This window comes from Centroberyx gerrardi, chromosome 19 (assembly GCF_048128805.1).
Source record: "Centroberyx gerrardi isolate f3 chromosome 19, fCenGer3.hap1.cur.20231027, whole genome shotgun sequence".
Lineage (NCBI taxonomy): Eukaryota > Metazoa > Chordata > Actinopteri > Beryciformes > Berycidae > Centroberyx > Centroberyx gerrardi.
The window spans coordinates 22716361-22744131 of NC_136015.1; the positions used below are offsets into that span (position 1 = coordinate 22716361).

The 27771-nt window shown below is 41.0% G+C and overlaps 1 protein-coding gene and 1 long non-coding RNA gene across 3 annotated transcripts; both read right to left on the minus strand.

Moving 5' to 3' along the window:
- Positions 1–20: 20 nt before the first annotated feature.
- Positions 21–25896, minus strand: LOC139923710 (major histocompatibility complex class I-related protein 1-like). 2 transcript variants are annotated; one of them, XR_013507500.1, is made up of 9 exons: positions 25753–25896; positions 18485–18751; positions 16145–16423; positions 4621–4923; positions 2348–2446; positions 2048–2065; positions 1794–1839; positions 628–1354; positions 21–412 (listed from the first exon to the last, which is right to left on the minus strand). XR_013507500.1 is itself a non-coding variant. In XM_078290447.1 (8 exons), exons 1-7 carry the CDS (start codon positions 25799–25801, stop codon positions 1799–1801), a joined length of 1056 nt encoding a protein of 351 aa, XP_078146573.1. In that variant the 5' UTR covers positions 25802–25896; the 3' UTR covers positions 454–1354; positions 1794–1798. The 2 variants fall into 2 exon arrangements, 1 of the variants encoding a protein (XP_078146573.1); XM_078290447.1 differs by lacking the exon at positions 21–412 and having other exon boundaries at positions 454–1354.
- LOC144542895 (uncharacterized) lies at positions 10631–12334 on the minus strand. Its single transcript, XR_013507502.1, has 2 exons — positions 12289–12334; positions 10631–11846 (listed from the first exon to the last, which is right to left on the minus strand). It is a non-coding gene; the product is annotated as an uncharacterized LOC144542895 (long non-coding RNA).
- Positions 25897–27771: the final 1875 nt, after the last annotated feature.

Sequence of the window (27771 nt, forward strand, 5' to 3'; positions counted from 1 at the left end):
AGTTCTATTTTTTTTTTTTTAATTGCATCAAACAAATTCAAACTACAAGCAGTAGTCACTACTAACATACAGGCCTACAACTAAGCAGCAGGTTCAAATACAACATAGAAGAACTTACAACACATACAATAAATCTAAGAGACCAAAGTCTAACATGAAGTACATACGAGGGGCTAAATGTCTCCATATATCGTCATTAAGTACAAGTCAGAGTCAAGTCCCAAGTCACCAGAACCCAAATCAAGTCAAGTCTCAAGTGGTTAAAATTGTGACTTGAGTCTGCCACAAGTCCAAGTCATGTGACTCGAGTCCCCAAGTCTGTGTCCAGGTGATGCCTCTTCATCCCACTGAGGACTTGTTCCGTCTTTGAGGCCTCCAACGTGGTTCGGACATTTCACACACCAAGGCGAACCTTGGTTTTTGCAGAGAAATAAGCAGAGAAAAAACTCTTAATTATGTTTTCAGAAACATTTTATTTATTCAACAATGTAAACCATTTTCTGTGCAAGTTGAACAAGGGGAACCATACTCCTTAACCTCCTTCAAAATCTCCCCCTACATGCATGCACACACACACACACACACACACCAATTCAAATTGTAAATGAAAACTTATTGCTCTAATACCCATTCAAAATGCTGTATTGGAGATCATTTCCACACCATTTAAACAGCTATACGATGACAGAGCAGAGCATTGAGCCACAGTAGCATCCAGGAGGACTGAACCAAAGTCATTTTGTGTGATTTATAAACATCATTGATCAATTCATAGCTAATTATAAAGTCAAACACATAAGATATTGTTCATGAATTGAAAAGCAAAATGCTGTGTCTGTCAGCATGGTAAAGGAAGTGTCCTCTCTGTTTGTTCTCTCATCATGTGTTTGGTCTCTGGTAGCTGCTGTAGTAATCCCTCTCCACTAAAGCTCTGCAGAAACAGCTGTACAGCAGCATCAGTACTCTGCTGATGTTGTTACTCCTACAGAGGAGGATTTACCTGTACAGTGATGCTGCTGCCAGTTCTGACTGTCACTCAGTTAGGAAAAAACAACCTGCATTTAATAGTAGTAACAATACAGTATGGAGGGGTGAAGCACAAATGCAGAAAAAAGAACCAAGAAGAAGCAACCAGAAATATTCGTCTTTGCAGAGTAAATCAACGCAAATTTGAACAATTTGATTTGTCCCACAACTTTCTGACAGATCCTATGACTTTAAATCTCAATATTCAATAAAACAAGTTTTGTTAATGTGTACTTTTGTTGCAAATTAGAAACAAATGCTGCAATTCATCTTGATGCCTCAGTAACTTATTGGAGTTCACTGTCCTCTTCTTATCTCCACAGGTCACCTGTCAAGACAGATTAACAGACAGACAAGGTGAAATAACTTATTATTGTTCACACTGTGCAGTCTATTTGCTTTCATATTGTATTGGATATTTAATTTCTGCATCAAAAGATTACATTTAGATATAGAGTGATGCAATGTGCTTTTTTGTACATCAGAATAAGGATAAAAACTCAACACCAACGGTTAATCATTAATATAATAATAATAATTTTTAAAAATAATTAATTATACTATAACACTGAGTGAGAAAATGCTTTATCAGAATGGCTTGTTGAATCCTCACCAGCAGGTGGAAGTGAATTACAATTCTAAATTGTGTGTTCGCCTCAAGGGAATCGATGATTTAGTAAAGATAGAGTATCTATATCTGTGAGTAGTATGCCAGTACAGCAGTTATGCACATCTGCACAGAATAGTTTACATGATGAAGTACTCACTGTGATCAGCTAGGAGGTACAACTTCACTGGACGAAGTCTCCGAAGCTACAAAAAGACGACAGTGTAAAAGAATTTAATTTGAAATGAACAGTAATAAAGTAAGAAACAGATCTTGACATGAGAGATTAGTGATTGATTACTAATGCCTGGTCCTCTGCCTTGTCTTTTAAGTACAAACAATGCAAGCAACAGATCCAAATATTACACATTACAGTACAGCAGATGCCAAAAAAACAATCAAAGGAAAACTTACTGTTAGCAGGTTTGAACCCTGAAATACAGACAAGAGGTTACATTATTACTCAATGACAGATTACAAATAAAGATGAATGAAAGGAAACACTAAATTATGTTACATGTATGTGCATCACTATTACTACATATGTCAATTAAATGTATTTGTTATGATAATATTTACATTTTAAGGACTTTGCATTAACAGAAGCACCACACATAAAATATATATGAAGTTATGGAACAATAACATTAGCACTGCCACAAGCATGTATGCTAAATCCTATGCTAGTGGAGTAGAAAACTCTTCGTCCCTCACCATTATTGTTCCTTCTCCAGATGAAGACTCCAGCGATGCAGATTGCCAGGAGGAGCAGCAGTCCTGCAACGACTCCAATGACAAGAGCAGTATTGATCCCTGAAGGAGAACATGGAACCAAAACAGAGCATTCAGACTTTGTCACATAACACTGGATGGATCAGATTATGTCTGTTTTTTCCATTTAATATTTTAAGTATAGAGTCATGTCATGTGAAATGGACAAACAGACAAAGAGAGACACCTAATGTATTTTAGTGAACCGACTGGCACGTTTGGTTTCCTTCAATATTCTCACGGAGTTAAAACTGTCTGGTTGGAACACCATACAGTGCATAGAAACATAGGCAATAGATACCATATATAAAATCTTTACAAAAGTTTAATTTCATCTGTTCATTTGGATATATAACACTGACAAAAGCTTCTCATGGAAACTTCTGATCTCAAAAGAAGCAAAAAAACAGTATCAATATGACTGACAAAAACCAAACTGAACTGGATGACAGAAACTAAAATGACAACAAAACCACAACAAGGAGAGAAACGATGCGATGCAGTTCGGAAATGTGACTCTCCACATGCCGCCCCCCTCTGCAGCGATTGGCCTGATGTAAAGAGGTGTGAAGGGCTGGGACTGGAGGGAGCTGCAAATTTCTGCCTGTAGCTTCTCCACTAAACAATTTCCGGTAAGCTGCCGTGTAGGCGGTGTAGACCAAGCTTTTACCTCCTGGGGGGAGACAGCAGGCTGGGGTGTTAATCTAGTGTTTCCCCCGAGAATTTTGTCTTACAGCGGCGGCACGGTCCAGGAGAAAAACACTATAGCAGTTACTATAGGAGTGAAGACTGAGTTTTTATAAAAACACTGTAGGCGCAGTCATTATAGGAAATGACTGAATGATATTAGAAACGCCATAGGCGGCGGCAGGGTGCGATTTGTGAGAGGGGGGATATTTTTGGAATGCATTTTTGCCTGGTGATATTTTACACAAGGAGGTATGAAAATGAAAAAAAACAAAAAAAACAAACAGGTGCAAACCCCATCATACAAGTCTTATTGTTTCCCCAAAGAATTCTATCCATATGTCCATATATGTCATATATGAGACACACACACACACACAGAGAGAGAGAGAGAGAGAGAGAGAGAGAGAGAGATTGATTAGGAGAATGCCATGAGAATGTGCCTACCTCCAAGCAAGTATATGTACACTTTCTGAGTCAGTTGAGGTGAGTGTGATATAGCTAAAAGAGAGGATAAGAGCAGCAAAGAGCAGGATAATATGAAAGAGGGAATTTGTGCAACATTTTACTTTGAGCCTTAAGCGCACCATAGTAGCCTATTAGGTCTCAACAGAGTTAAATATTTATAGATGTGTGCATTAACATCCTTTTTCTGCAAGTGTGATTTCTAGTAAGAGTAAAATAGTAATAGTATAGTAATAGTAAATAGATTTCCATATTTTCACCATATCGTACAGTAATGTGGGAATAAGAATAATGCAATCATAAATCAGACCTACTGGTGTGATCAATCAGGCCATTATGGCTCACAATATATAGCGGTGCCAGTGCATAATGGCTGTGCGTAACGATGGCTCCTTTGGCTTTTTTTTTGGTAATTATTATAGAAATTACTGATTGATTATAAAAACTTATAGGTGGCTTTTATTATAGAAATGACTGATTGATTATAGAAACACTGTAGGTGCCAATTATTAAAGAAATGACATAATTATTATAGAAACGCTATAGGTGCCGTTATTATAAAAATTATTGAATGATCATAGAAATCTCATATGTACGTCACTTTGGATAAAAGCGTCTGCCAAATGGGAAATTGTGTGTGTGTGTGTGTGTGGTGAGTTTACAAGTGGCAGCTGTGTGAGCGCTGGTGAGTTCAGTCTCTGGTGCGACAGAGAGCATAACGTGACGTGCAGCATTACAGATCGCTTTAGATCAATTTCTATATACTGACCAACTTTTGATTTTGTGGCTTGTGCTGATATTGTGGCGGAGCGCCACAAATAAACCTGTGACATGGTAAACAAGCCTGCTGCCATTTCTTTGAACAGACAACAGTAAGCACATGCTTTCACCTCTGACCTATGACTAGTTCCTATTTACTACCCCTCCCCCTTGTTTGATGGACAGCCTGCAGCTCCTCCTACATATCCTTTTGTTCTGAAAAACCATGAAGGTTCAGGGCTTTCAGAAGTTCGTTTCGGGCGGTTCTCAGAAACAGTTCTAAAGAAGCATATCCAAGCTTTTACCCCAGTTGGTCTTGATCTCTGCTGGGTCCAGTTTGGTGACGATGTCCTCCTTGACACCAGAGAGCTGAAACACACACTCGTACTTCCCCCAGTCTTCAGGTTTGACTGATGAAACGTTCAGCTGAACGCTCGTCTGGAAGGTTCCATCGTGGTTGGGGAGGATCTCTCCATGGTCCATGAGCTCATGAACCTCCTCTCCATCTCTCCTCCAGAACAACATGACTCTGTCAGGGTAGAAACCTGTAGCGTGGCAGCTGACTGGAGAGGAGGGAGACTTCTGGAGGAGAGACACAGAGGGAAGCACTGGAGAGAGAGGGTGGGGGGTGAGAAAGAGAGAGAGAAGGGGGAGGGGAGGGAGGGAGGGAGGGAGGAAGTAAGAGAGAAAGTGGGAGATAGGCAGAGAGGGGGACAGGAAAAGAGAAAGAGAGGGATGTTGGGGAGAGGGAGAGAGAAGGGGAGCAAGACAGAGAGATCGTGAGAGAGGGAGGGGGGAGACAAGGAGAGAGGGGGGGGAGAGAGAAAGAAAGGAACAGAGAGAGGGAATAGAGAAGGGGAGGGAGAGAGAGATAGAGACAGACAGATAGAAAGACAGAAACAGGGAGGGAGAGAGAGGGAGGGAAAGGGGGAGATGGAGACAAAGACAGAGATACAAAGAGAGAGAGGAGGGGAGAGAGAGGTACAGAAAGGAAGAGAGAGGGAAAGAGAGAGAAAAAAGAAAAAGAGAGGGGGGAGGGAGAGAGAGAAAGACAAAGAACAGATGTGTGTAAATTCAAAAAACATTACAGTTATATGTACAGTGGGTCTCTATATGTTGGTTCATATTCACTGTAATGTTTCTGTATATTAGAAACAGAAGAGACAGATGAACATTGTTGTGTCTATGAAACTACATCAGGCCATGTGACTCTACTTGTTCTCTGCAGAGTGCTCTTCGCATAGCCCACATACTTCTTCAGCTCTTCAATGCAAATCCGGGACAAGAAGTTCTTCTTTTGGGCTAATCTAGCTTTGTTATTATCCCACTTGTGTTTGGTGGTGACAGCCTCTGGTACTGGAGCGATCCATGTCAGTGTCTTCAGGTCCAATACTATGAAGTCTTCTCCATCATAACCTTGCTGTTCATAACCATTAACTTCTCCGGTCTCATCATCCCATTCACAGCCAAACATCACCTGGGCAATGTGGACACCTGAGAGAGAGACAGAGACTGAAGTAAACCAGAGTGAGATCCTAGCACAGTCAACTATCAGTGGTTGATATCACATCTTTACCACAGAGACACACTGATCCACAGACACCAAAACAGAGGATCTACACCTACTGCTGTTACTGGCTGGATGGAAGCCGCTCACAGCCAAACATAATGTGGACAGTGTGGACGGCTTGAGTGCTACTACTGAGTGTTACTACAACTGGTCAGAATAAGGCAGAGACCAGCAGGACCATTATGGAGACTGGGAGGCAGTCTGTCGGTCCTGATTGGTCCATCCATCCATCAATCATTCCATACAACCAACAACTATTTCCACCTGCAGATGTTGGCTTGGTGCCGCCTACTGGGACGGACCAACACACTGTGGTCAGTAGAGTTATTATCATCTAATGTGTTTCTACTGCTGGAGATTTATTATGGGACTGACCAACACACTGTGGACAGTAGAGTTATTATCATCTAATGTGTTTCTACTGCTGGAGATTAATTATGGGATGGACACACTGTGGTCAGTAGAGTTATTATCATCTAATCTAATCTGTAGTTCTACTATATATTTATTATGGGATGGACACAGTAGAGTTGGGTGTTAAACTTTTTCAACCTGTGACCTGGATGAGAAATGTAACATCTTGTCCTGTCAGCAGGTTTATTAAAACATACTGCTAACTGTCATATGGGACCCAGCAGAAGCGGCCTGTGTCCAGTTTACAGTCCTGCTCCGTAGTTTGAGAAACCAGGCAGTAATGTTATTCTATCAGCTGTGTGTTGTGAAACTGTTGATAAACTGTTAATAATCTCTGTTGGTTATTATGGGATGGACAGAAACACTGTATCAGTGCAGCATCCAGTAGTCTCAGTCTTAGTAATGTGTGTGTTGAGTCTGACTGTGTGTTTCAGTCAGGTGTGTGAATGAATAAAACCCTCAGTATCAAACAGTTGAATCTGTGTGAATAAAACACTGTTGATGGATGATGTCACAGATATAAACAGGAAGTGGGTGAGGAGCCTTTGGTCAGTCAGAAGCTGCGTTTCATTGGTCATTTAACAGACCCTCCTTCTCTTCCCCTCGGCACTTGGTAATACATAGCACCGGGCGTCACGCGAGTGGCCACTTGCAGAGCAGGGGGGCGGGGTCTGAGGGGGAGCAGAATATTTGAAATGGAATGCACTTGCCCTTAAGCAGGCCTAATAATTATTATTAATAATAATAATAATAATAATAATAATACATAATACAAATTACACAGAACAATGAGTAATAAAATATTGCAGATGATAAATTATAAATATATGTCTAAATCATCTAAATATTGTTTGTTTACTTACATTTATATATATCACCTGTTCGTGCACTGGAATTGACGGGCGATCACAATGCATCCTGGGAAAGATGCGCTTGTGAAGTCTACATCATTGTTGACTCGCGCCCTCGGCCCTTGAAGGGTCGATCTCAGAAAGTTCACTTGAGTTATCAGGGTAATGGAATGACACTTAAGATGGCGGCGGGGATTCCCCGAGGGGAAGTGCCGAGGGGAAGTCAACGAGGGCCGGTTGAAACGACTAATGAAACGCACCGAGAGACAGCAGGAGAGACACTTGAAGGTCTCTATGAAGGTGTGTGTGCGTGCATATATGTCTGTGTGTGTGTGTGTGTGTGTCCATTAGTTAGTCTTTATATCCTACATCACACCCTGTATAAATGGTTTTCATAATAACAGTGAACTACTCACCTCCAGTCTGATTGAAACGCTGCTTGGCAACATCAATGTTGGTTTTGAAGACATGCTGAGCACCAATTAAGGCCTGAGTCTGTTGGTCCCAGCACTCAGGTCCCTCAGTCTCGGCCATCCAGTCCTGCTTGGGGATCACTCTCCTGATGTTACTGTCGTAATAATCTATCTGCATGTCATCCAACATTCCCAGATAGACAAACTCTGGGAATCCTGGCATTCCCGATGTGGCAGTGTAGAAGTACTGCAGCGAATGTCTAACTGTGGCATAAGAAAACAGTGTCACTCTTTTTAAAAACAGGTTATACTGAGGTCATTAGTAATAAACTCTAAACACAAGCATGTTGCCATGTTAAGAAAATATAAATGAGGTGCCTGCTAATACAGTGCAGTACATAAGACCTGAAAATCTAGCCACTCACTCATAACTCACTCATAATAAATCTTTACTATTGCTGACATTGCAACAGACAGGCCAACCTTTATCATGGACTAGGAAATGGAGGTTTATTAGATATTTACAGTTTATGATATTGTATGGCTTAGGCTCTTTCTGCCTGGTGTTTACCAAGTGTTTTCATGGTGTTTTATTTTACTAAATACTCTTATACATAAATATTTTAGATAAACAGTAATATTTGCCACAATTGTTTTCTGGGCCCTTGCACTCCTTTGTATACGTAATTTGTAATGTGAATTTGCTGATGCAGGAATATAAATTTATTCAGCTGCTTTCCTGCAAGTCACCCGAGGTAAGAAAGTCCAAAACAAACATGGCATGCCAAAGTTATTTTATTAAGGTCTAGTACGTGTGATTTTTTGGATACAGATGAAAGTTTCACAAATCAAAGCAAAACATTCAGATTGAGATCAACTTCTCTTCCTGCAGCCCAACGGGCTACGCCCTGTAAAAAAGGAGGATGTGTCATTTTCAACAACAAGGTTTTTGGGACAATACACATTTGTGTTACTTTTCAACACAACATTTGTTGGAACAAAATCCAAAGTCCAGCAAACTTGGAGCATTTCTCATCAATCCAATGTTCCTTTGGTTTGGCCTGGTTAGAGCCTGAATAACTACGAGATTGTGTTTTAACCTGTTTTATATCACCATGGACACGCAGATAGAACTGTGTTTTTAGGCTAAAGCTTAAAAGCAAAAAGCAAAGCAATCCTAAACACCACAACTTAGGACAAAGGTAAGTATAAAATCACTATTGAGTACGCTACCACAGACACACTGTATGTTTCCATAACTATTATAGTGATTTATGGGTTATGGGTTTGGGATTTATATACTTGTAAACTTTTAGAAAATAGACATATTGACTTTAACACTTAGTCACTATTTTTTTTTAAATGTTATAATCTGAAACGTTTCCCTGAAACCAAACATCAAAGCCTATCAAACGAATCCTAGATTTATGCACACAGAAAGGCTAAACAGATAAGGCTTTGTTTTGTTATTTATTTTTGTTTTTACAATCAAACAATTAAAAAGTAACTCACCAGCTGCAGCGCCGTGTATTTCCAGGAGGACCAGAGCCAGGAAGGTCTTCATTGTCACTGCTATCTACAGCCTTGGAAGAGGAAAAAAAAATGATATTAACATAATAACTCTGAATCACCAACTAGCTCCAGCTGTCGAGAAAGATGGTACCCGGTGCAGCACCAGGGCGTGACTGAGAGGAAAGCGGAGGAGCGGCTATAGCATCAGTCGCATTTGAACACATGAACCAATTAAGGCTCAGTCCAGCGTCACCTGACTCTGAACTGATCCAACGAGGTTAACGAAAGTGAAAGTATACTTTGGTTTATGCTTCATGGTTCATGCTAGGCTAGCCTATGCTGCTCAGAGCTACTGTAATGTAATGTAAGACTTAACAGACCACCCCCCCCTTCCCCCTCCACAGGGAGGTCAGAGGTCAGGCTCAGCAAACCCTGGAGCTGGTAGGGATTCAGTGTCTTGCTCAAGGACACTTCAGCAAGTGCCAATGCTTGCTGACAAGGGTTTTGGTTGATAGTCTATAGAGTTCCCTACTCCCTGTGTCACGCCGCTGCCCATATTTTAAAGAGGTACAACAGTGTAAAGGGAGGGTTTTTTTATTTGTAAATATCCTGGGATGAAAAACAACAGTCCTGGTCAAAACATCAACATATAAGTGCTAATGGGGTTTCATTGATATTCCTAAATCTGGTGAAGCGCTCCCTCCAGTGGTTAAAATCTCCAGCCAGTGTGCACGAGGGATGCATTACAGTGGTACAATGTCTTACTGTTCAACCGAAAAATAACTCAAGTCATGAAGCTTCTTATATGAAAACGTTTATAACATCATACCTAGGTAATAAAATATTAACATGACAAACCAAGGTGATGTAACATATACATCGTTAACACACATGCACACATACAAACACACACACATGCATGCATAGTCTTTCACATCCGTTTTTCCTGAGATCATGTGCATGCTGCCATTTTATGTCATCTTCTGTTGTCATGAGACGGCAGAGACATCAATCACTCTTAATGTGGATGCAAATGAGGTGCATTATGCTGCAACAGACTTCACTTATATGGTGCTTTTCAAAAGTCTTACAAAGTGCTTTCCAAAAAAATAAAAAAAATAACAAATCAAAGCCAATGTGATGAGCAATAAAAATCCCAAGTAGGGATTAAAACCAGGGTAAGGTGAGAGTTAAACAGGCAAAGACAATTATAATGGAGTAGGAAATTATATCAAAGCGAGTCTGTAGAAATGCTAAATCCATACACTCATTTTGCAAGTCTCAACTCCTCAGACAGGGCGTTACAAAGGCAAGAGGAACCAGAAGGCAATGATATAATTATATATATATATTATATGATAATTTTCTACCATTTTGTTCGTATTCTGAACAAGGCCACACACATTCTCTGTCACTGACACTGATTTGGGAATCTTAATTGCAGTTCAACATATATTTGTCTAATTGTTCTGCACAAACAGAGACAGTTAGTGACAGCAGAGCAAGTAACTATGATCCCCAAATAAACAACAAATAAATAAACAGAGAATCAACAGGTTTTCAGAAACATTTTATTCATTCATTAAACAAAAGGGATGCCATATTCCTTAACCTCCTCCAATTTGGAGTGTGTGTGTGTGTGTGTGTGTGTGTCTCCCACACACACACACACACACACACTCATAACGATTCAAATTGGAATGAAGCAGAACAGAGCAGATCCCAAAGGAATAATGAAAATAAATAAAAGCCACAAAAAAAATCAATGAAAGAAAAGCTAAAAGCAGCTCCAGAAAAATGTTCTCTAACAGAAAGTGTGTAACATTGTTCTCGCACATGAACAGTTTACAACACTGGATTTTAAATCAAATTCAACATTATTCATTAAAACATCTACACACAATATCTGACAGCTGTAATTTCCTAATGAAGAACAAAATGCAGTTCACCAAATACAAAACTTAAAAAACAACTATTCTAAATGTAAACGTCTTGCTCTAATACCCATTCAAAAAGCTGTACAGATTGGAGATCATTTCCACACCATTATAGAGATTTGAATGGCTTTACAATGACAGAGCAGAGCATTGAGCCACAGCAGCATCCAGGAGAACTGAACTGAACCAAAACAAACTCATTATGTGAGATTTATAAACTCACCAGTGAAAAAGAACATCATTGATCAATTCATAGCTAATTATAAAGTCAAACACATAAGATATTGTTCATGAATTGAAAAGCAAAATGCTGTGTCTGTCAGCATGGTAAAGGAAGTGTCCTCTCTGTTTGTTCTCTCATCATGTGTTTGGTCTCTGGTAGCTGCTGTAGTAATCCCTCTCCACTAAAGCTCTGCAGAAACAGCTGTACAGCAGCATCAGTACTCTGCTGATGTTGTTACTCCTACAGAGGAGGATTTACCTGTACAGTGATGCTGCTGCCAGTTCTGACTGTCACTCAGTTAGGAATAAACAACCTGCATTTAATAGTAGCAACAATACAGTATGGATGCAGGGGTGAAGCACAAATGCAGAAAAATGATTCAAGAAACAACCAGAAATTCTTCTTTGGCAATAAAATCAATGCACATTTTAACAATTTGATTTGTCCAACAACTTTTTGACAGATCCTCCTACTTTAAATCTCAATATTCAATAAAACACGTTTTGTTAATGCGCAATTTTGTTGCAAATTAGAAACAAATGCTGCAATTTATCTTGATGCCTCAGCAATTTATTGGAGTTCACCATCCTCTTCTTATCTCCACTGGTCACCTGTCAAAACAGATTAACAGGCAGACAAGGTGAAATAATGAACTTATTGTTCACACTGTGCAGTCTATTTGCTTTCATATATGGGATATTAATTTCTGGATCAAAAGATAACATTTAGATATGGAGTGATGCAATCTGTTTTTTTGTTCATCAGAATTAGGATAAAAACTCAACACCAACTGTTAATTATTAATATAATAATAATATGTTTTAATAATAATTAATTATACTGTAACACTGAGTGAGAAAATACTTTATCAGAATGGTTTTTTGAATCCTCACCAGCAGGTGGATGTGAATTACAATTCTAAATTGTGTTTTTGTCTCAAGGGAATTGATGATTTAGTAAAGATAGAGTATCTGCTTATAAATCTGTGAGTATTATGCCAGTACAGTAGTTATGCACATCTGCACAGAATAGTTTACATGATGAAGTACTCACTGTGATCAGTTAAGAGGTACAACTTCGGTAGATAAAGTCTCTGAAGCTACAAAAAGACGACAAAGTAAAACAAACAATTTGAAATGAACAGCAATATTATAAGAAACAGAACTGTACATGAGAGATTAATGATTGCTTACTAATGCCTGGACGTCTGCCTTGTTTTTTAAGTACAAACCATGGAAGCAACAGATATTATAATATTACACATTTTATTTATTTAACCTTTATTTAACCAGGAAAGTCCCATTGAGATTAAGAATCTCTTTTTCAAGGGAAACCTGGCCAAGACAGGCAGCAGCATAAATAAAATAGAAAACACAAAAGGAGACAAAATTAAAAAGAACTAACCAGGTAAATTAAAAACATTGACGTCTTAAGGAAACTGCCTCTAATTCTTTCATTTTGGATTTAAAAGCATGTAATGAGATTAATTAATTGAGTTTCAAGTCATTCTGCAACGTATTCCATGCTGAGGGTGCAGAATACACAAATGCCCTTTTTCCAATTTCCGTACGGGCATTTGGGACAGAAAGCAGAAAGAAGTCCTGAGAACGCAAAGAGTGTTGTCCGGCACTTTTCTGCGTGATAAAGACACATAGGTAGTATGGGAGCAGACCAAGAATTGTCTTATATATATAAAAGTGTACCAATGACAGAGCCTGGGTGGCCAGAGCAGGCCATCCTACCCGAGAGTATAACTCACAGTGGTCAGAGCTTTACAATTGGTAATAAGCCTCAAGGAAGCATGGTAAGCTGTGTCAACCATATGAAGACACTGAGCAGAGGTATGCATATATAAAAGATCACCATAGTCCAACACAGACAAAAAAGTGGCGGCAACAAGTCGCTTTTTTACATTAAAAGAAAAACACAACTTATTTTGAAAATAAAAACCCAGTTTTAGCCTCAGCTTTTTCACCAGGTACTGCACATGTGGCTTAAAAGTGAGGGAGTCATCAATCAAAATACCCGGGTATTTATAAGAGTTAACAACCTCTATTTCACTTCCCTCAAGAGTGACCACCGAAGGGATATTTTGTGGCCTATTCCTAGAGTTGGTAAACAACATAAGTTTGGTCTTATCTGCATTAAGAATGAATTTCAGCTGAAGTAAAGTATGTTGGACAACAATAAAAGCATTTTGCAAGTATTCAATGGCCTGTACAAGAGTTGACGCACAGCAGTATATAACAGTGTCATCAGCATAGAAATGAAAATTAGCATCTGACATGAAATTAAAAGACTGACCAGTATACACTGGGACGTCAGTACAGGGTTTCACAGACGCAGAACAATCAGAGTCAAACAGAGAGCCAGAAGATATAAAATGCTCGTTAAAACAATTCAATATCTCCATTTTGTCATGAACAGCAACAGAATCCTTCATAACAGAGGTAGGTACAGCTTGAGAGTTTTTGCTCACAGAAAGGGATTTTATGGTTTTCCAAAATCTCCTAGGATCATTTAGATTTTCAGTGGTGACAGACAAATAATATTCTGATTTGGCTTTCTTGATAAAAGAGGAGCATTTGTTTCTTAGTTGTCTAAAAACAAGCCAATCAGTGGTAGAACCTGTTGTCCTTGCCTTAGCCCAAGCCAAGTTAAGCTCATGAATAGTATCTGCTAGCTCAGAGGAAAACCAGGGGTTATCACGCCCCTTTACTCTGTATCTCCTGAATGGGGCATGTGTATTTATGATTTGCATGAAACCATCATTAAAGAATGTCCAGGCTGTCTCCACATCAGGGATCAGCTCTATTCTACTCCGATTAAAATGAAACAAATCATGATAAAACCCCTGTTCATTAAAATGTTTAAGATTCCTCTTACAAATGATGCGTGGTTTTAATTTAGGGACCTTAGTGTTCCTGATAGCAGCAACAACACAATGGTCACTTAGGTCATTGCAAAAAACACCAACAGCTGAGAATTTATGAGGAACATTAGACAGAATCAAGTCAATTAAGGTGGACTTCACAGGGCATTTAAGATTTGGATGAGTGGGAGGATTAATCAACTGGGTAAGATTGACGGAATCACAAAAAGATTTAAAATCGTCAGTACAGTAGATGCCAAAAAAAAATCTAATTTTTATTTAAGGAAGAAAACTTACTATCAGCAGGTATGAATCCTGAAAAACAGACAAGAGTTTACATTATTATTCAACGACAGATTATGATTTAAGATTCATGAAAGGAAACACAAAGAGAAAATTAAGTTACATATATGCATCACTATTACTAGATATGTCAACTAAATGTTTCTGTATGGACTTTGCATTACCAGAAGCACCACACATAAACTATATATTAAGTTAAGGAACAATAACATTAAGACCGTCACAAGCATGTATGCTAAAATCCAGTAGTAGAGTAAAATGGCTTCATGATGAGTAAAAAAAACTCTTCGTCCCTCACCATTATTGTTCCTTCTCCAGATGAAGACTCCAGCGATGCAGATTGCCAGGAGGAGCAGCAGTCCTGCAACGACTCCAATGACAAGAGCAGTATTGATCCCTGAAGGAGCATCTGGAACCAAAACAGAGCATTCAGACTTTGTCACATAACACTGGATGGATCAGGTTATGTTTTTGTTCCACTTCAGTATTTTAAGTATAGAGAAGAGGTCATGTGAATCAGACAAACAAGAGAGACACCTAATGTGTTTTAGTGAACCGACCGGCATGTTTGGTTTCCTTCAATATTCTCATGGAGTTAAAAACTGGTTGCCCAAATGGTGGTATGGTCAACAAGACTGAGCCCAAATTTACCCCCAAGGAGGAGTAAACTATGTTGCTATCAGGGAACACCATACAGTACATAGAAACTACACTGCATGAGAAAACATAGGCTGGAACTTTGCATAGATACTATATATAAAATCATTTTTTATATATAAAAAAAACAAACATTTTGTTTGATAATGGGTATTTGTTTTTATGTTTTTTTAAATCAATGTATTGTTGTATTTACATATAATTGATGTTGAACAAGAACGGCGCTCTTTGCTTGAGTGCCTTTTTCTTTGCAGAGCTGTAATTTTATGATATTGTCAAATACATTCATTCATTCATTCATTCATCATGAATTGCAAGTCAGGTGTAAGAAGTAAACTAAATGTGTCTCTCCTCCTCCATCAGCTCTGATCTCAGTCTTACCCGGGTTGTTGGTCTTGATCACTGCTGGGTCCAGTTTGGTGACGATGTCGTCCTTGACACCAGAGAGCTGAAACACACACTCGTACTTCCCCCAGTCTTCAGGTTTGACTGATGAAACGTTCAGCTGAACGCTCGTCTGGAAGGTTCCATCGTGGTTGGGGAGGATCTCTCCCTGGTCCATGAGGTCCTGAAGCTCCTCTCCATCTCTCCTCCAGAACAACATGCCTCTGTCAGGGTAGAAACCTGTAGCGTGGCAGCTGACTGGAGAGGAGGGAGACTTCTGGAGGAGAGACACCGAGGGACGCACTGGAGAGAGAGAGTGGGAGAGAAGGGAGAAAGAGACAGAGAGAGAGGGGGGGGGGGGGGAGAGGGAGGCGGGGGGTAGAGAGAGGGAGAGAGAAAGAGAAGGAGGGAGGGAGGGAGAGAGAGAAATAGACAAAGACAGAAACAGGTGGGAGTGAGGGGGCAGGGAGAGAGGGTGAGGGGAGGGAGAGAGAAAAAAGAGAAAGAGAGGGGAGGGAGAGAGAGAGAGATAGAAAGACAGAAAGATGTGTGTAAAAAAAAAATCATTACAGTTACATGTACGGTGGGTCTCTAATATGTTGGTTCATATTCAGTGTAATATTTCTATAGAAACAGAAGAGACAGATGAACATTGTTGTGTTCATGAAACTACATCAGGTCATGTGACTCTACCTGTTCTCTGCAGAGTGCTCTTCCCATAGTCCACATACTTCTTCAGCCAATAAATGCACACCGTGGTGTAGAAGTTCTGTAAGAATGCTAAGTTAGCTTTGTCATTATTCCACTTCTGTTTGGTGATGACAGCCTGTGGTGTTGAAGCGATCCATGTCAGTGTCTTCAGGTCCAATACCAGCCAGTCTTCTCCATCATAACCAAACTGTTCATAACCACTAATGTCTCCAGTCTCATCATCCCATGCACAGCCAAGCATGTTCTGGTAGGTGTGGACACCTGAGAGAGAGACAGAGACTGAAGAGTGAGATCCTAGCACAGTCAACTATCAGTGGTTGATATCACATCTTTACCACAGAGACACACTGATCCACAGACACCAAAACAGGATCTACACCTACTGCTGTTACTGGCTGGATGGAAGCCGCTCACAGCCAAACATAATGTGGACAGTGTGGACGGCTCAGAGAGAGACAGAGAGGCAGAGACTGCTGTAAAACAGAGTGAGATCCTAACACAGTCAGTATCCTCTCTTTACCACAGAGACCAACAGACAGTTTATCTACACTGTTGAAGGTAGTGGCTTCATGTGAGCTGCAGGAACACACACACACACACACACACACACACACACACTGAGGTGGAGTCCTGACTAGCAGACACACACTGAACCTGGTCCTGGAGTTAACATCACATCCACTGAAACCCTGCAGCCAGTGGATCAGTCCCACAAGATCCTCTTCCTAGGAGAAACTACAGAAGCTCACTAGACTGTCCTGAGGCTGGTCTAGAAGCTTCCACTGAAGGAGTGTTTCAGCCTAGGATTAGTCACTAGGCTAGACCTGGTCAGCCAGGACAGTGAGTCTCTTCACTAGTGTGTTACTACAACTGGTCAGAATAAGGCAGAGACCAGCAGGACCATTATGGAGACTGGGAGGCAGTCTGTCTGTCCTGATTGGTCCATCCATCTATCAATCATTCCATACAACCAACAACTATTTCCATCTGTTATTATCGTCTAATGTGTTTCTTACGGAAGCCCTGAGAGGCAAGTGAGAAAAAAAAAAATCTGGTGATCCATTTTCTAAGTCTGATCTAAATTTCATCTGTGACAACAGGTGGGAAAAAAAAAGTTTTGGCAGGTGAAATTTTTGTTGTTGTTGTAATACTCATTTCGGCCACAAGAGTGCACCACTAATTCTTTTAGTCCAATTTAGAACATGGGGTAGTGGTGCACTCTTGTGGCCGAAATTAGTTACATTATTACAACAACAAACACTTAGAAAAATGAGCCTGACAAAAAAAAAAAAATTCACCTGCCAAAACTTTTTTTTTTTTCACGTTTTCACAGGTGAAAAAAAAAAAAAGTAACTTAGAAAAATGATCCTGGCAAAACTTTTTTTTTCACCTGTTCTTAAGTCATAAACACAGGAGAGAAAACAATTTAGATCAGGCTTAGAAAATGGATCACCAGATTTCTTTTTTTTCTCACTTGCCTCTCAGGGCTTCCGTAGTTTCTACTGCTGGAGATTTATCATGGGACGGACCAACACACTGTGGTCAGTAGAGTTATTATCATCTAATGTGTTTCTACTGCTGGAGATTTATTATGGGACGGACCAACACACTGTGGTCAGTAAAGTTATTATCATCTAATGTGTTTCTACTACTGGAGATTTATTATGGGATGGATCAACACACTGTGGTCAGTACAGTAGAGTTAATGTAATCTAATCTGTAGTTCTACTATATATTTATTATGGGATGGACACAGTAGAGTTGGGTGTTACACTTTTTCAACCTGTGACCTGGATGAGAAATGTAACATCTTGTCCTGTCAGCAGGTTTATTAAAACATACTGCTAACTGTCATATGGGACCCAGCAGAAGCAGCCTGTGTCCAGTTTACAGTCCTGCTCCGTAGTTTGAGAAACCAGGCAGTAATGTTATTCTATCAGCTGTGTGTTATGAAACTGTTGTACTAAACAGGTTTCTACAGTAGAGTTATGTTCTTTATATTATAAATTATTCTAATCTAATCTAGTGGAGATAAACTGTTAAAAGTCTCTGTTGGTTATTATGGGATGGACAGAAACACTGTATCAGTACAGCAGACTAGCATCCAGTCATCGTATCTGTGTGTGTGTGTGTGTGTGTGTGTGTGTGTGTGTGTGTGTGTGTGTGTGTGTGTGTGTGTGTGTGTGTGTGTGTGTGTGTGTGTGTGTGTGTGTGTGTGTGTGTGTGTGTGTGTGTGCATGATGGAAGCTACATCTCTCTGTGACTTTACAACAAACCAGGATGAAAAACATTTCAGCAGAATAAAGTGAAACATAAACAAACCTCCAGTTTGGTTGAAGCGCTGCTTCAGAGTCTCAAGTTCAGCTTTGAGGACCTGCAGGGACTGCATACAGTTCGCAGTGTGCCATTCCAAGTGCTGTGGATCATCTGCTATGACTTTTTTCATCCAGTCCTGTTTGGGTTCTACTCTCTTGATGTTGCTGTCACAGTGACAGATCTGAACTTCATCAACCAACCCAACAGCCACAAACTGTGGGAAGTTTGGGACTCCAGAGGATGCAGTGAATAAATACTTCAGGGAGTGAGTCACTGTCGGATAAACAGTTAACGGAAGAAACTCAGGTTTTCATTTACATTTTTTAAATAAATCTTTACAATAACAATGTATGATCGGTTGAAAGTTCCCTGAGCACAGCAGAGAATTTAAATTTCTGTTTGATGACTATGGGTCAAATAAATAAATTAATAAAACAAGTGTCTTATACAGACAGTTTTCATTAAAGGCTTGGTATTCATTAACACAGACTCAGAAGGGATTTATAATTTGCCAGAGATTTAAGTTTATTTCACTCCAAAACATTATAAAATATATTCATTTTTGGAAAATTTTACGACCTGGATGAGTCATTATTGTCATCATGCTATTTTGACAACTGTTATTTAATTAAAATATTTCATCATATTAAATGCATCATATCAATAAGTATCAGTATAGAAGGAAAGCTGACAAAGCTGACATTAATATCTATAATCACAAAATAGTCTAAATATGCTGGTGGTAAGTGGACACATTGTCAGATGAAATATGAATGATGTGATTCAAGAGTGTGATAATCTATTAATGAATCAACAGGCTATAGTACAATTACAATTTCCCATTTGGCATCCGCTTTTATCCAAAGCGACGTTCACATGAGATTTTAGTACAACACAAGCAGGATCTAGTCAGGAGAGAACAAAGAGAGTAAGTGCCATAAAGCTAAGTTCTAGTCCGACAGGACATAGGTGCTACGAGGCAGTGCATAGAGGCAATGCATAGAGTGCATAGAGGCAGATTTTTTTAGTAATTACACAGTCCATCAGGTGAGAAGGTGTTCACTAAAGATCTGGGTCTTTAGCCTTTTCTTAAAGATCGAGAGGGACTCTGCGGATCAAGAGAAGAGGAAGAGAAGAGTCTGGCTAGAGACTTAGGGCCTTGTTGTGGTGGCAGCACCAGGCGCCATTCCTTGGCAGAGCGTAGTGGGCGGGAGGGAGCATAGACCTGAATGAGGGAGTTCAGGTAGGTAGGAGCCGTTTTGGTTGCAGCTTTGTAGGCAGGCATCAAGGACTTGAACTTAATGCGGGCAGCAACTGGGAGCCAGTGGAGGGATATGAACAGCAGAGTGACATGTGCTCTTTGGGCTGGTTGAAGACCAGACGTGCCGCCGCATTCTGGATCATCTGCAGAGGTTTGAGCGTACATGCCAGGAGACCTGCCAGTAAGGACTTACAATAGTCAAGGCGTGATATTACAAGAGCCTGTACTAGAAGTTGTGCTGCATGTTCAGACAGGTAGGGTCTGATCTTCCTGATGTTGTACAGGGCAAATTGACATGTGAGGGGATGACTGCACCAAGTGAGGTGGTGTATATTGAAAAGAGAAGGGGTCCAAGCACTGACCCTTAAGGTACCCCTGTGGACAAGCAGCGCGATTTAAACACTTCTCCCCTCCAAGACACTCTAAAAGATCTCCCTGAGAGGTAGGATTCAAACCAGCGAAGAGCAGATCCTGAGAAGCCAAGCTCAGCGAGTGTGGAGAGGAGGATTTGGTGGTTAACCGTGTCAAAGGCAGCCGATAGGTCTAGCAACATTAGAACAGAAGACTGACCGGCAGCTCACAGCTGATCGCAGTGTTTCCACTACAGACAAGAGCGCAGTCTCGGTAGAGTGTCCGCGTTTGAAGCCAGACTGGTTAGGATCATACAGGTTGTTCTCAGAAAGGAATTCAGAGACTTGATTAAAGACTGTGCACTCAAGTATCTTGGAAAGGAAGGGGAGGAGTGAAACCAGCCTGTAATTTTCAACCTGAGATGGGTTGAGTGTAGGTTTCTTTAGCAGTGGGGTGACCTGAGTTTGCTTAAATGCAGTGGGGAACACACCCGTTGTAAGTGAGGAATTGATGATGTGTGTGACTGCAGGGATAAGTGTGGGTGAAATGGCCTGCAGGAGGTTGGAGGGTATGGGGTCCAACAGACAGGTACTGGGGCGAGAGTCAAGCAGAAGCTCGGAGACTTGATCCTTGGTAAGATGGAAGAATGAGAGGAGTGAGGCCCTGTTAGCTGGTGGAGCAGATTGAGCTGGCTCAGAGAACTGATTACTGATGACAGAAACCTTATCAGTAAAGAAGGTAAACTTTATTATCCCACAAGGGGAAATTCATGTCATCAGAAGGAGGCGAAGATGTCAGCAGTGAGCAAAGTGGAGGGTGGAGGTGGTGGAGGGTTGAGGAGTGTGTTAAAAGCTATGAAAAGATATAGTAGACAATACATAATACATACAGGGACAGACTGGGACAAGAAAATGGCCCTGGACTTTTTGACTCAGACTGGCCCACATCCAGCCTGCAAATATTCTACACCATCCCCACCCCATTGATGCATACATGAATACAGCAAGACTTAGCGTCACTACTTATACAGTATATATAAACTAGAAAAGGCAAAAGTTTCTGAAGAAAATTTAAGTGTTTTTTTTTTAAGATTTATTTTCAGGCATTTTATGCTTTAGCCTATTGGACAGAGACAGTGAGAGAGACAGGAAGGCATGGGAGAGAGAGGGAGGACATGCAGCAAAAGACCGCGGGCCGGACCCAAACTCGGGTCGCCGCGGGAGAGACCGAGCCCTATGGCACGCGCTCCACTCGGTGAGCCACCGGGGCGCCCCCTAGCAACAGTCCCTTTGACTTGGTGTTTGTACATGCTGATCACGTGACCTCACATTCTGTTTCGCTCCAGGGATCAGTCTGGACTTCTAGCCGCCCACATCGATTTCAGTGGGCGGGAGTACTTGCCTTGACAGACAAACTCCTTCAGCCAATCAGCGTAACAAAACATGTGACGCCATCACGGTGCGCTGTTCAATGGATACACGGGATAAATATGGTAACGTTAGCAAGGATTGAACAAGCTATGTCTTCTACAGAAGTGAACGATTTTTGCCGTCTTTCCAGGCCCGGACTGGCCATCGGGAGCACCAGGAGTTTTCCCGGTGGCCGGCCTGCTAAATGGCCCGCAGGCCACAGATTATTTTTTTTTCCCCGCAGTCAGGCCACTGAACTTACTATAGAAGCAGGCCAGGCCAGGCCAGGCCAGTGTTTCTACAATAGTTGCGGCGGCGCGATAGCAAAGATGCTCTATACACAAGATGACGCATTACAAGCTGCGCCAATGGTATGAAATGGTATACACTTCCTGTCTCCTAAGTGGGCGCAGTCCCCTCTCCCCCCCACCTCGTTTGGAAGTGTTATGAACGCTGCGCGCTGTGACGAATACCCGCATGGCCAATAGAAACGAGGCAGCCAGCCAGGCACGGAAGGCTAAAAGCTGTTGTAATTTTGGCTGTAAGTTACTCAAGCATAACCGGCGCTTGAAGATGGACGGTGGAAAAAAGAGTTGCCCACCTCTGCAGGCTGGCAATCAGGGCAGTGAGGGTCTGTCTAAGCCCACCTTCACCCAGCAGCTGTCCATCCCTCCTGACTCCTGCAGTACCTCCAGCTAAGCTGTTGTATATATGTTAATTTGTTTTAGTTTTTTTTGCATCTCAGACACTTACTCTAGTTTGACACCCGTACATTTCATTCAACACCCTGCACCCACCACTGATGAACTGATGCCCAGGCCTCATTTTCTATTTTGTAAGTACATTAGTTATTTATTTAGTTATTTATTATTTAATAAATATTGGTTAAACGTTAGTCCTTGTGTCATCTCCCTCCTTAATGATACGTACCTTTGGTTTTATTTGAGGTTCATAACAGTACATTGTACTAAGTAGTTGTTGGCTCATTAGTTTGTGATTCACATGCACTAAAATTCACCAGAATGCAGGAAATGAAGTCTTTGTAACTAAAGTTTTCCTGGTGGGGGACCCCCAGACCCCCCGCTTAAAAAGTGGCCTGACTGGGGCTATATTTTGCGCTATATTTCCTGGCCTGAATGATTTTCCCAGTCCGGCCCTGGTCTTTGTAAAGAGAACAGTCAAATAATGCACTTATGGCTGTGTTTACTAACGTTAACGTTACTGCTCGTTGCTTCGGGAGACGTCATTTCTGTTTACGACGCAGTCCCTGATTGGCCCGGTTACGTCATCAACTACAACGCAGTCGCTGATTGGCCCGGTTACATTGTAATTTCAGGAAATCCATGTGGGCGGCTAGAAGTCCAGACTGAACCGTGGAGCGAAACAGAATGTGAGGTCACGTGATCAGGATGGTCTTGCCAGGCTACTTGTAATGCAACACCTGTTTAATACAAACTAACGTTTCAGTCCAACAGGACCTTCCTCAGACTATTAAGTGGATCTTGTCATTTGGGTGTGAAGCCCCACCCCTCTCTGTCTCAGCTGTGAGACAATCATGACATCAGTAGGGTTAAGGGTCAATCAATACAATGTCTTATGGAATCCAGTAGTCAAAAGTGCAACAAATTATCCCAATAACTGCATATTAGATACAAAAGTATACACAGTATGTACAGGGATTAGATAGGTTACTGAATGAAAAAGATCCCAATCTCAGTTTTACAATGGAATACCATACCAAAAAGGTAAATTTCCTATATACAATATGTTGGTTGAAAAAGTAGGTGGTTCTCTATGCACATCTCTGTACAGAAAAGAAACAGACAGAAACACATTGTTGGTGGCAAATAGAGTCCAGCCTTTGCCATTAAAATGAAGTCTTCCCAAGATGCAGTTTTGTAGGCTCAGACGTATTTGCCAGACCACTGATGACTACATAGACAAAGCTACAGACATTTAGTTGCTGGATGGCCTTTATCAAGGGCCTTTAAAATGGCCCTTGATAAACCCTGTGAAGAACTCTTGCAAAATACTCTTCCCAAAAAGAAGAACCGTTCAGTAATGTTCAGCACTACACACACCCCAAATGCTCACAAATTGGGCACTATTGTGAAAAAATACTGCCATATACTGTCATCAGATCCTACAGTGTCAGCTGACCTCAGAGAACCTCCTATACAGAAGGGGACGTAATCAGATTGGTGCATGTGTAGAGGAATTGTATAGGCCTATATAAACTGTGTCTGTAGGTGTCACTGCAGGCTGGTTGTGTGTAAGTTTCTACTCTTCCTCTGTTTGCTCCACCCGAGCAAAATATAAATACTGACTCAATGTCCGGTCAGAAGGACATTTCACTACTTGAGTGATGACCTTTCTCCTGAGCATGTAATCCAGCATCCAATAAAAGCATAATCAGCAGCAGTCAACTGAGTTGTTTAGTGAAGAAATTCCACAACACATGCCAACAGCAAACCTAGGAAGGGCGTCTCTCAAACTCTTTTACGCTCTCTCCGCAATGGTTGCTACAAATGCAAAGGATGTGCACAATGCAACAACATGATAAAATGTGAATACTTCTGTCATCCTCATACTGGCAAAAGATTTCCAATTAATGATGTAATAACATGCTTTACTTCTCATGTCATCTATATGATAAAGTGTCCTTGTGGTTTGGCATACATTGGGAAAACTTATTGTCCTCTAAAAACACAAAATAAGCGAACATAAGTGCTCTATCGGGAGAAATGATAGAGAATGCTTAGTGGCAGTTCATTTCAATGATTGTAAACATGGCATCTCATCATTCAGGTTCTGTGGTATAGAAAAGCTGAACCCACCAGATAGAGTTGGCGATGTTGAAAAGATCTTACACCAGAGAGAAGTGTATTGGATATATACACATTACAAACCCTATCACCGAACGGACTGAATGATGAGATACCATGGCATGTGATGCTGTAACAAGAATGGAGTCTCTTTCTCTGTGCTGCTAGATGAAAGTCAAGTACGACCGATGTCCCATTACAATGGTATCTAATCGCTGTATACATAATGTGTATAGTTCTGTATATAATATGCAGTTATTGGGATAATTTGTTGCACTTTTGACTACTGGATTCCATAAGATATTTTATTGATTGAACCTTAACCCTGATGTCATGACTGCCTCACAGCTGAGGACACAGAGAGGGGCGGGGCTTTATCTATTTACCCGAATGACAAGATCCACTTACTAGTCTGAGGAAGGTCCTGTTGGACCAAAACGCTGCTTTGTATTAAACATGTGTTGCATTACAAGTAGCAGAGCGCCAGAGTTTCTTCCATAGTTTATTCTGGTGCTTCCATTCATGCCTTAAGTGAAAAATTTGTTATTTTTGGAATTCGATATATGTGTTACAAAGGAATTCAACTTGGAGCCAAGAAGTCTCTATCTGATCAATAATCCATGGTTTAATATGATATATGAGAGTACAAAGACATGAGACATCTCTCTGGAATTGGAGAGCAGCTGTGTTAACTTTATAATGAAGTTTCAGTCTCCCAAAGATACACAGTCAACTCCTAAACAGTGTTCACACAGTGCTTCTATCATATTTGTTGTTGCAACCCAAGTTAGTGACCTGTAGCCTACACACATGCTCTCCTGACTCAAGACATCCACAGAACAAACAGTAGCCTACCTAGGGCTATATATGAATTTACATAATCATTATGCAAAACGAAATTAGAGATTTAGTAATTTGTTGTATTTTGTCCGAAACATCGCTCTACAGTGTGGATTTATTTAACCTCCTGAACTCTTGTTTTGGCGACGGGAAATTGTTGGACTAGATGTAGCGATGACCAGTCACAGGACTGGCCAATGAGCGGCAGCGTGTAGCCTATTTAATCCGACCAACACTTGAAAATCAAATATTCAATCCCCCCCTCCTCTCGTTTTTTAAATAGGCGGCTCAAAGTTTTGTGGCCGTGGCCACCGGCCCATAAAGCGAGCGGCCCATCGGGAATTGTCTCGGTCCTCCCGATGGCCAGTCCGCCACTGAATACATATATTTACATCCATTCTCCATTTAACTTAGCAATATTAGGACGATTAAAACAAACTTATTCACCTCAACCAACACTAAATTTAACAAAGCCCGATGTGAATATAATGCAGCTTAATATGACATCAGCCTACGCAGTAACTAAATCTAATTGCAGTTATCACAAATAGCCTACATGTTAAAAGCAGATTTGAAATGTGATCTTACCTGGAGATGCAACATGACAGAAGAGGAGCAACAAAATAAACTCCTTCATCGTGCTTTGATAAAGAAGTAGGCCTAGCTACATTTTAAAATTATGAATACATCGCCCGCTGGTTTAAACTTTGTCTCTGGTCCGCAGATCGTTACACAGTCAAGAGTCCAATTCCAGCCAATAGAAATTCAGGAAAGACTGTTACATCATGGGTTGAAGCGCATTGAAAGTGAAACTATAGGCTAGGGAGACACTAGAAGATTTATAAAATCTCCCTCTCTCCCTCTCTCTCTCTCTCTCTCTCTCTCTCTCTCTCTCTCTCTCTCTCTCTCTCTCTCTCTCTCTCTCTCTCTCTCTCTCTCTCTCTCTCTCTCTCTCCTCTCTCTCTCTCTCTCTCTCTCTCTCTCTCTCTCTCTCTCTCTCTCTCTCTCTCTCTCTCTCTCTCTCTCTCTCTCTCTCTCTCTCTCTCTCTCTCTCTCGGCGAGACCCTCCCCCGGGGTCTGAGCTTGAGACGCCGTCCAACTCCCCTAACTTTCTACAGGAGGCAGCAGACCTCCCCTCCTAACACAATCACTCTCGCTGTCTTCATCGCCGGCAGTCCTAAATGACTGCGAACGATACCCTCCCTCCCAAAAGAGTGCCGAACCGCAGCAACAAGAGGCTTCTCCCAAATGCGGCGTCTGCCCAGTCTTTTGTCTGCTTAGTGTCCCTCCCGCCTCGCAATCAGTCCCACCTGTATTCACTTCAATCAATCGGTCAGTCCATACACATTACGTCAGTAATTGTGAGTCCCACAGCTCATTCACATCACAATATCAAAAATAGTATGTAAAAGTGATTCAATACATTAAAAGTAATTGGAGTCAATGTATATCAGTACAGGACATTGAGAGGGGAGCATTTCTGACAAGACAAAATTTGTAAAACTATTTTCAATATTTATATTTTCTCCCTTATTTGGTGGCATTTAGATACAAACATTGCAGCAATATTGATCGTTTTTGCCTTTTCTCCCAATAACACTGAGCTTTTCTGTCTCAGTCAGTAGATGAAATGTTGGGATGTTAGACATGATGGCAGGATGGCTCTCTCTCTCTTTCTCTCTGTTGCTCTCTCTCTCTCTCTCTCTCTCTCTCTGACTCTCGCTCTCTCTCTACACACACACACACACACACACACACACACAGTGTGAATTGTACTGTCTTTGTCATTTGAAAAAAATCGAAAAGGTAATAAATATATTTCACCATAAAAACATTTTATTTTAATTGCTGGTGTTATTGACTTAACTTACATGCAACAGGGTGTTTGTGAATATGTATGGTAGGAAACTAAATTGAATTAAAGCGATGATCGGGCCCTCGCACTTCGCACACGTCGGGGTGTGCCACAGCCTTTTCAGTATATAACGTGTCATTTCCTGTGTTGCCAGTAGGTGGCGCTATGACTATAATTCCAATTTGGCCTGTAGATGTCTTCAGGCCGGGACTGTCATCAAACGTGTGAAGTTTGGGGCAGATTTGACCACGTACAGTGGAGTTACAAAGCACTTCCTGTGTTGGCAGGAGGTGGCGCTATGACTATGATTGAAAATTGGCCTGTAGATGTCTTCAGGCTGGAACACTTAGCAAACATGTGAAGTTTGGGGCAGATTTGACCATGTACAGCGGACTTACATACCATTTCCTGTTTCGTGGCGAAACATAGAAATTCGACGCCTCGCCCATGACTATAACTGAATATTGGCATATAGATGTATTCAGGCCGGGGCACTTAGCAAACGTGTGAAGTTTGGGGCAGATTTTACCATGTACAGTCGAGTTACAAAGCACTTCCTGTTTCGTGGCGAAACATGGTAATTCGACGCCTCACCCATGACTATAACTGAATATTGGCATGTAGATGTGTTCAGGCCGGGAGTCTTATCAAACATGTGAAGTTTGGGGCAGATTTGACCATGTACAGTGGAGTTACAAACCACTTCCTGTGTTGCCAGTAGGTGGCGCTATGACCATAACTAAATATTGGCC

Coding starts and splice junctions, on each gene's coding strand:
- LOC139923710 (XM_078290447.1), bottom strand. CDS start 25,801: ATGAAGGAGTTTATTTTGTTGCTCCTCTTCTGTCATGTTGCATCTCCA. Junction 4,924..16,144: donor GAGCACTCTGCAGAGAACAG/GTAGAGTCACAT, acceptor CTCTCTCTCCAG/TGCTTCCCTCTGTGTCTCTC. Junction 2,447..4,620: donor AGAGATCAAGACCAACTGGG/GTAAAAGCTTGG, acceptor GTTCTCCTTCAG/GGATCAATACTGCTCTTGTC.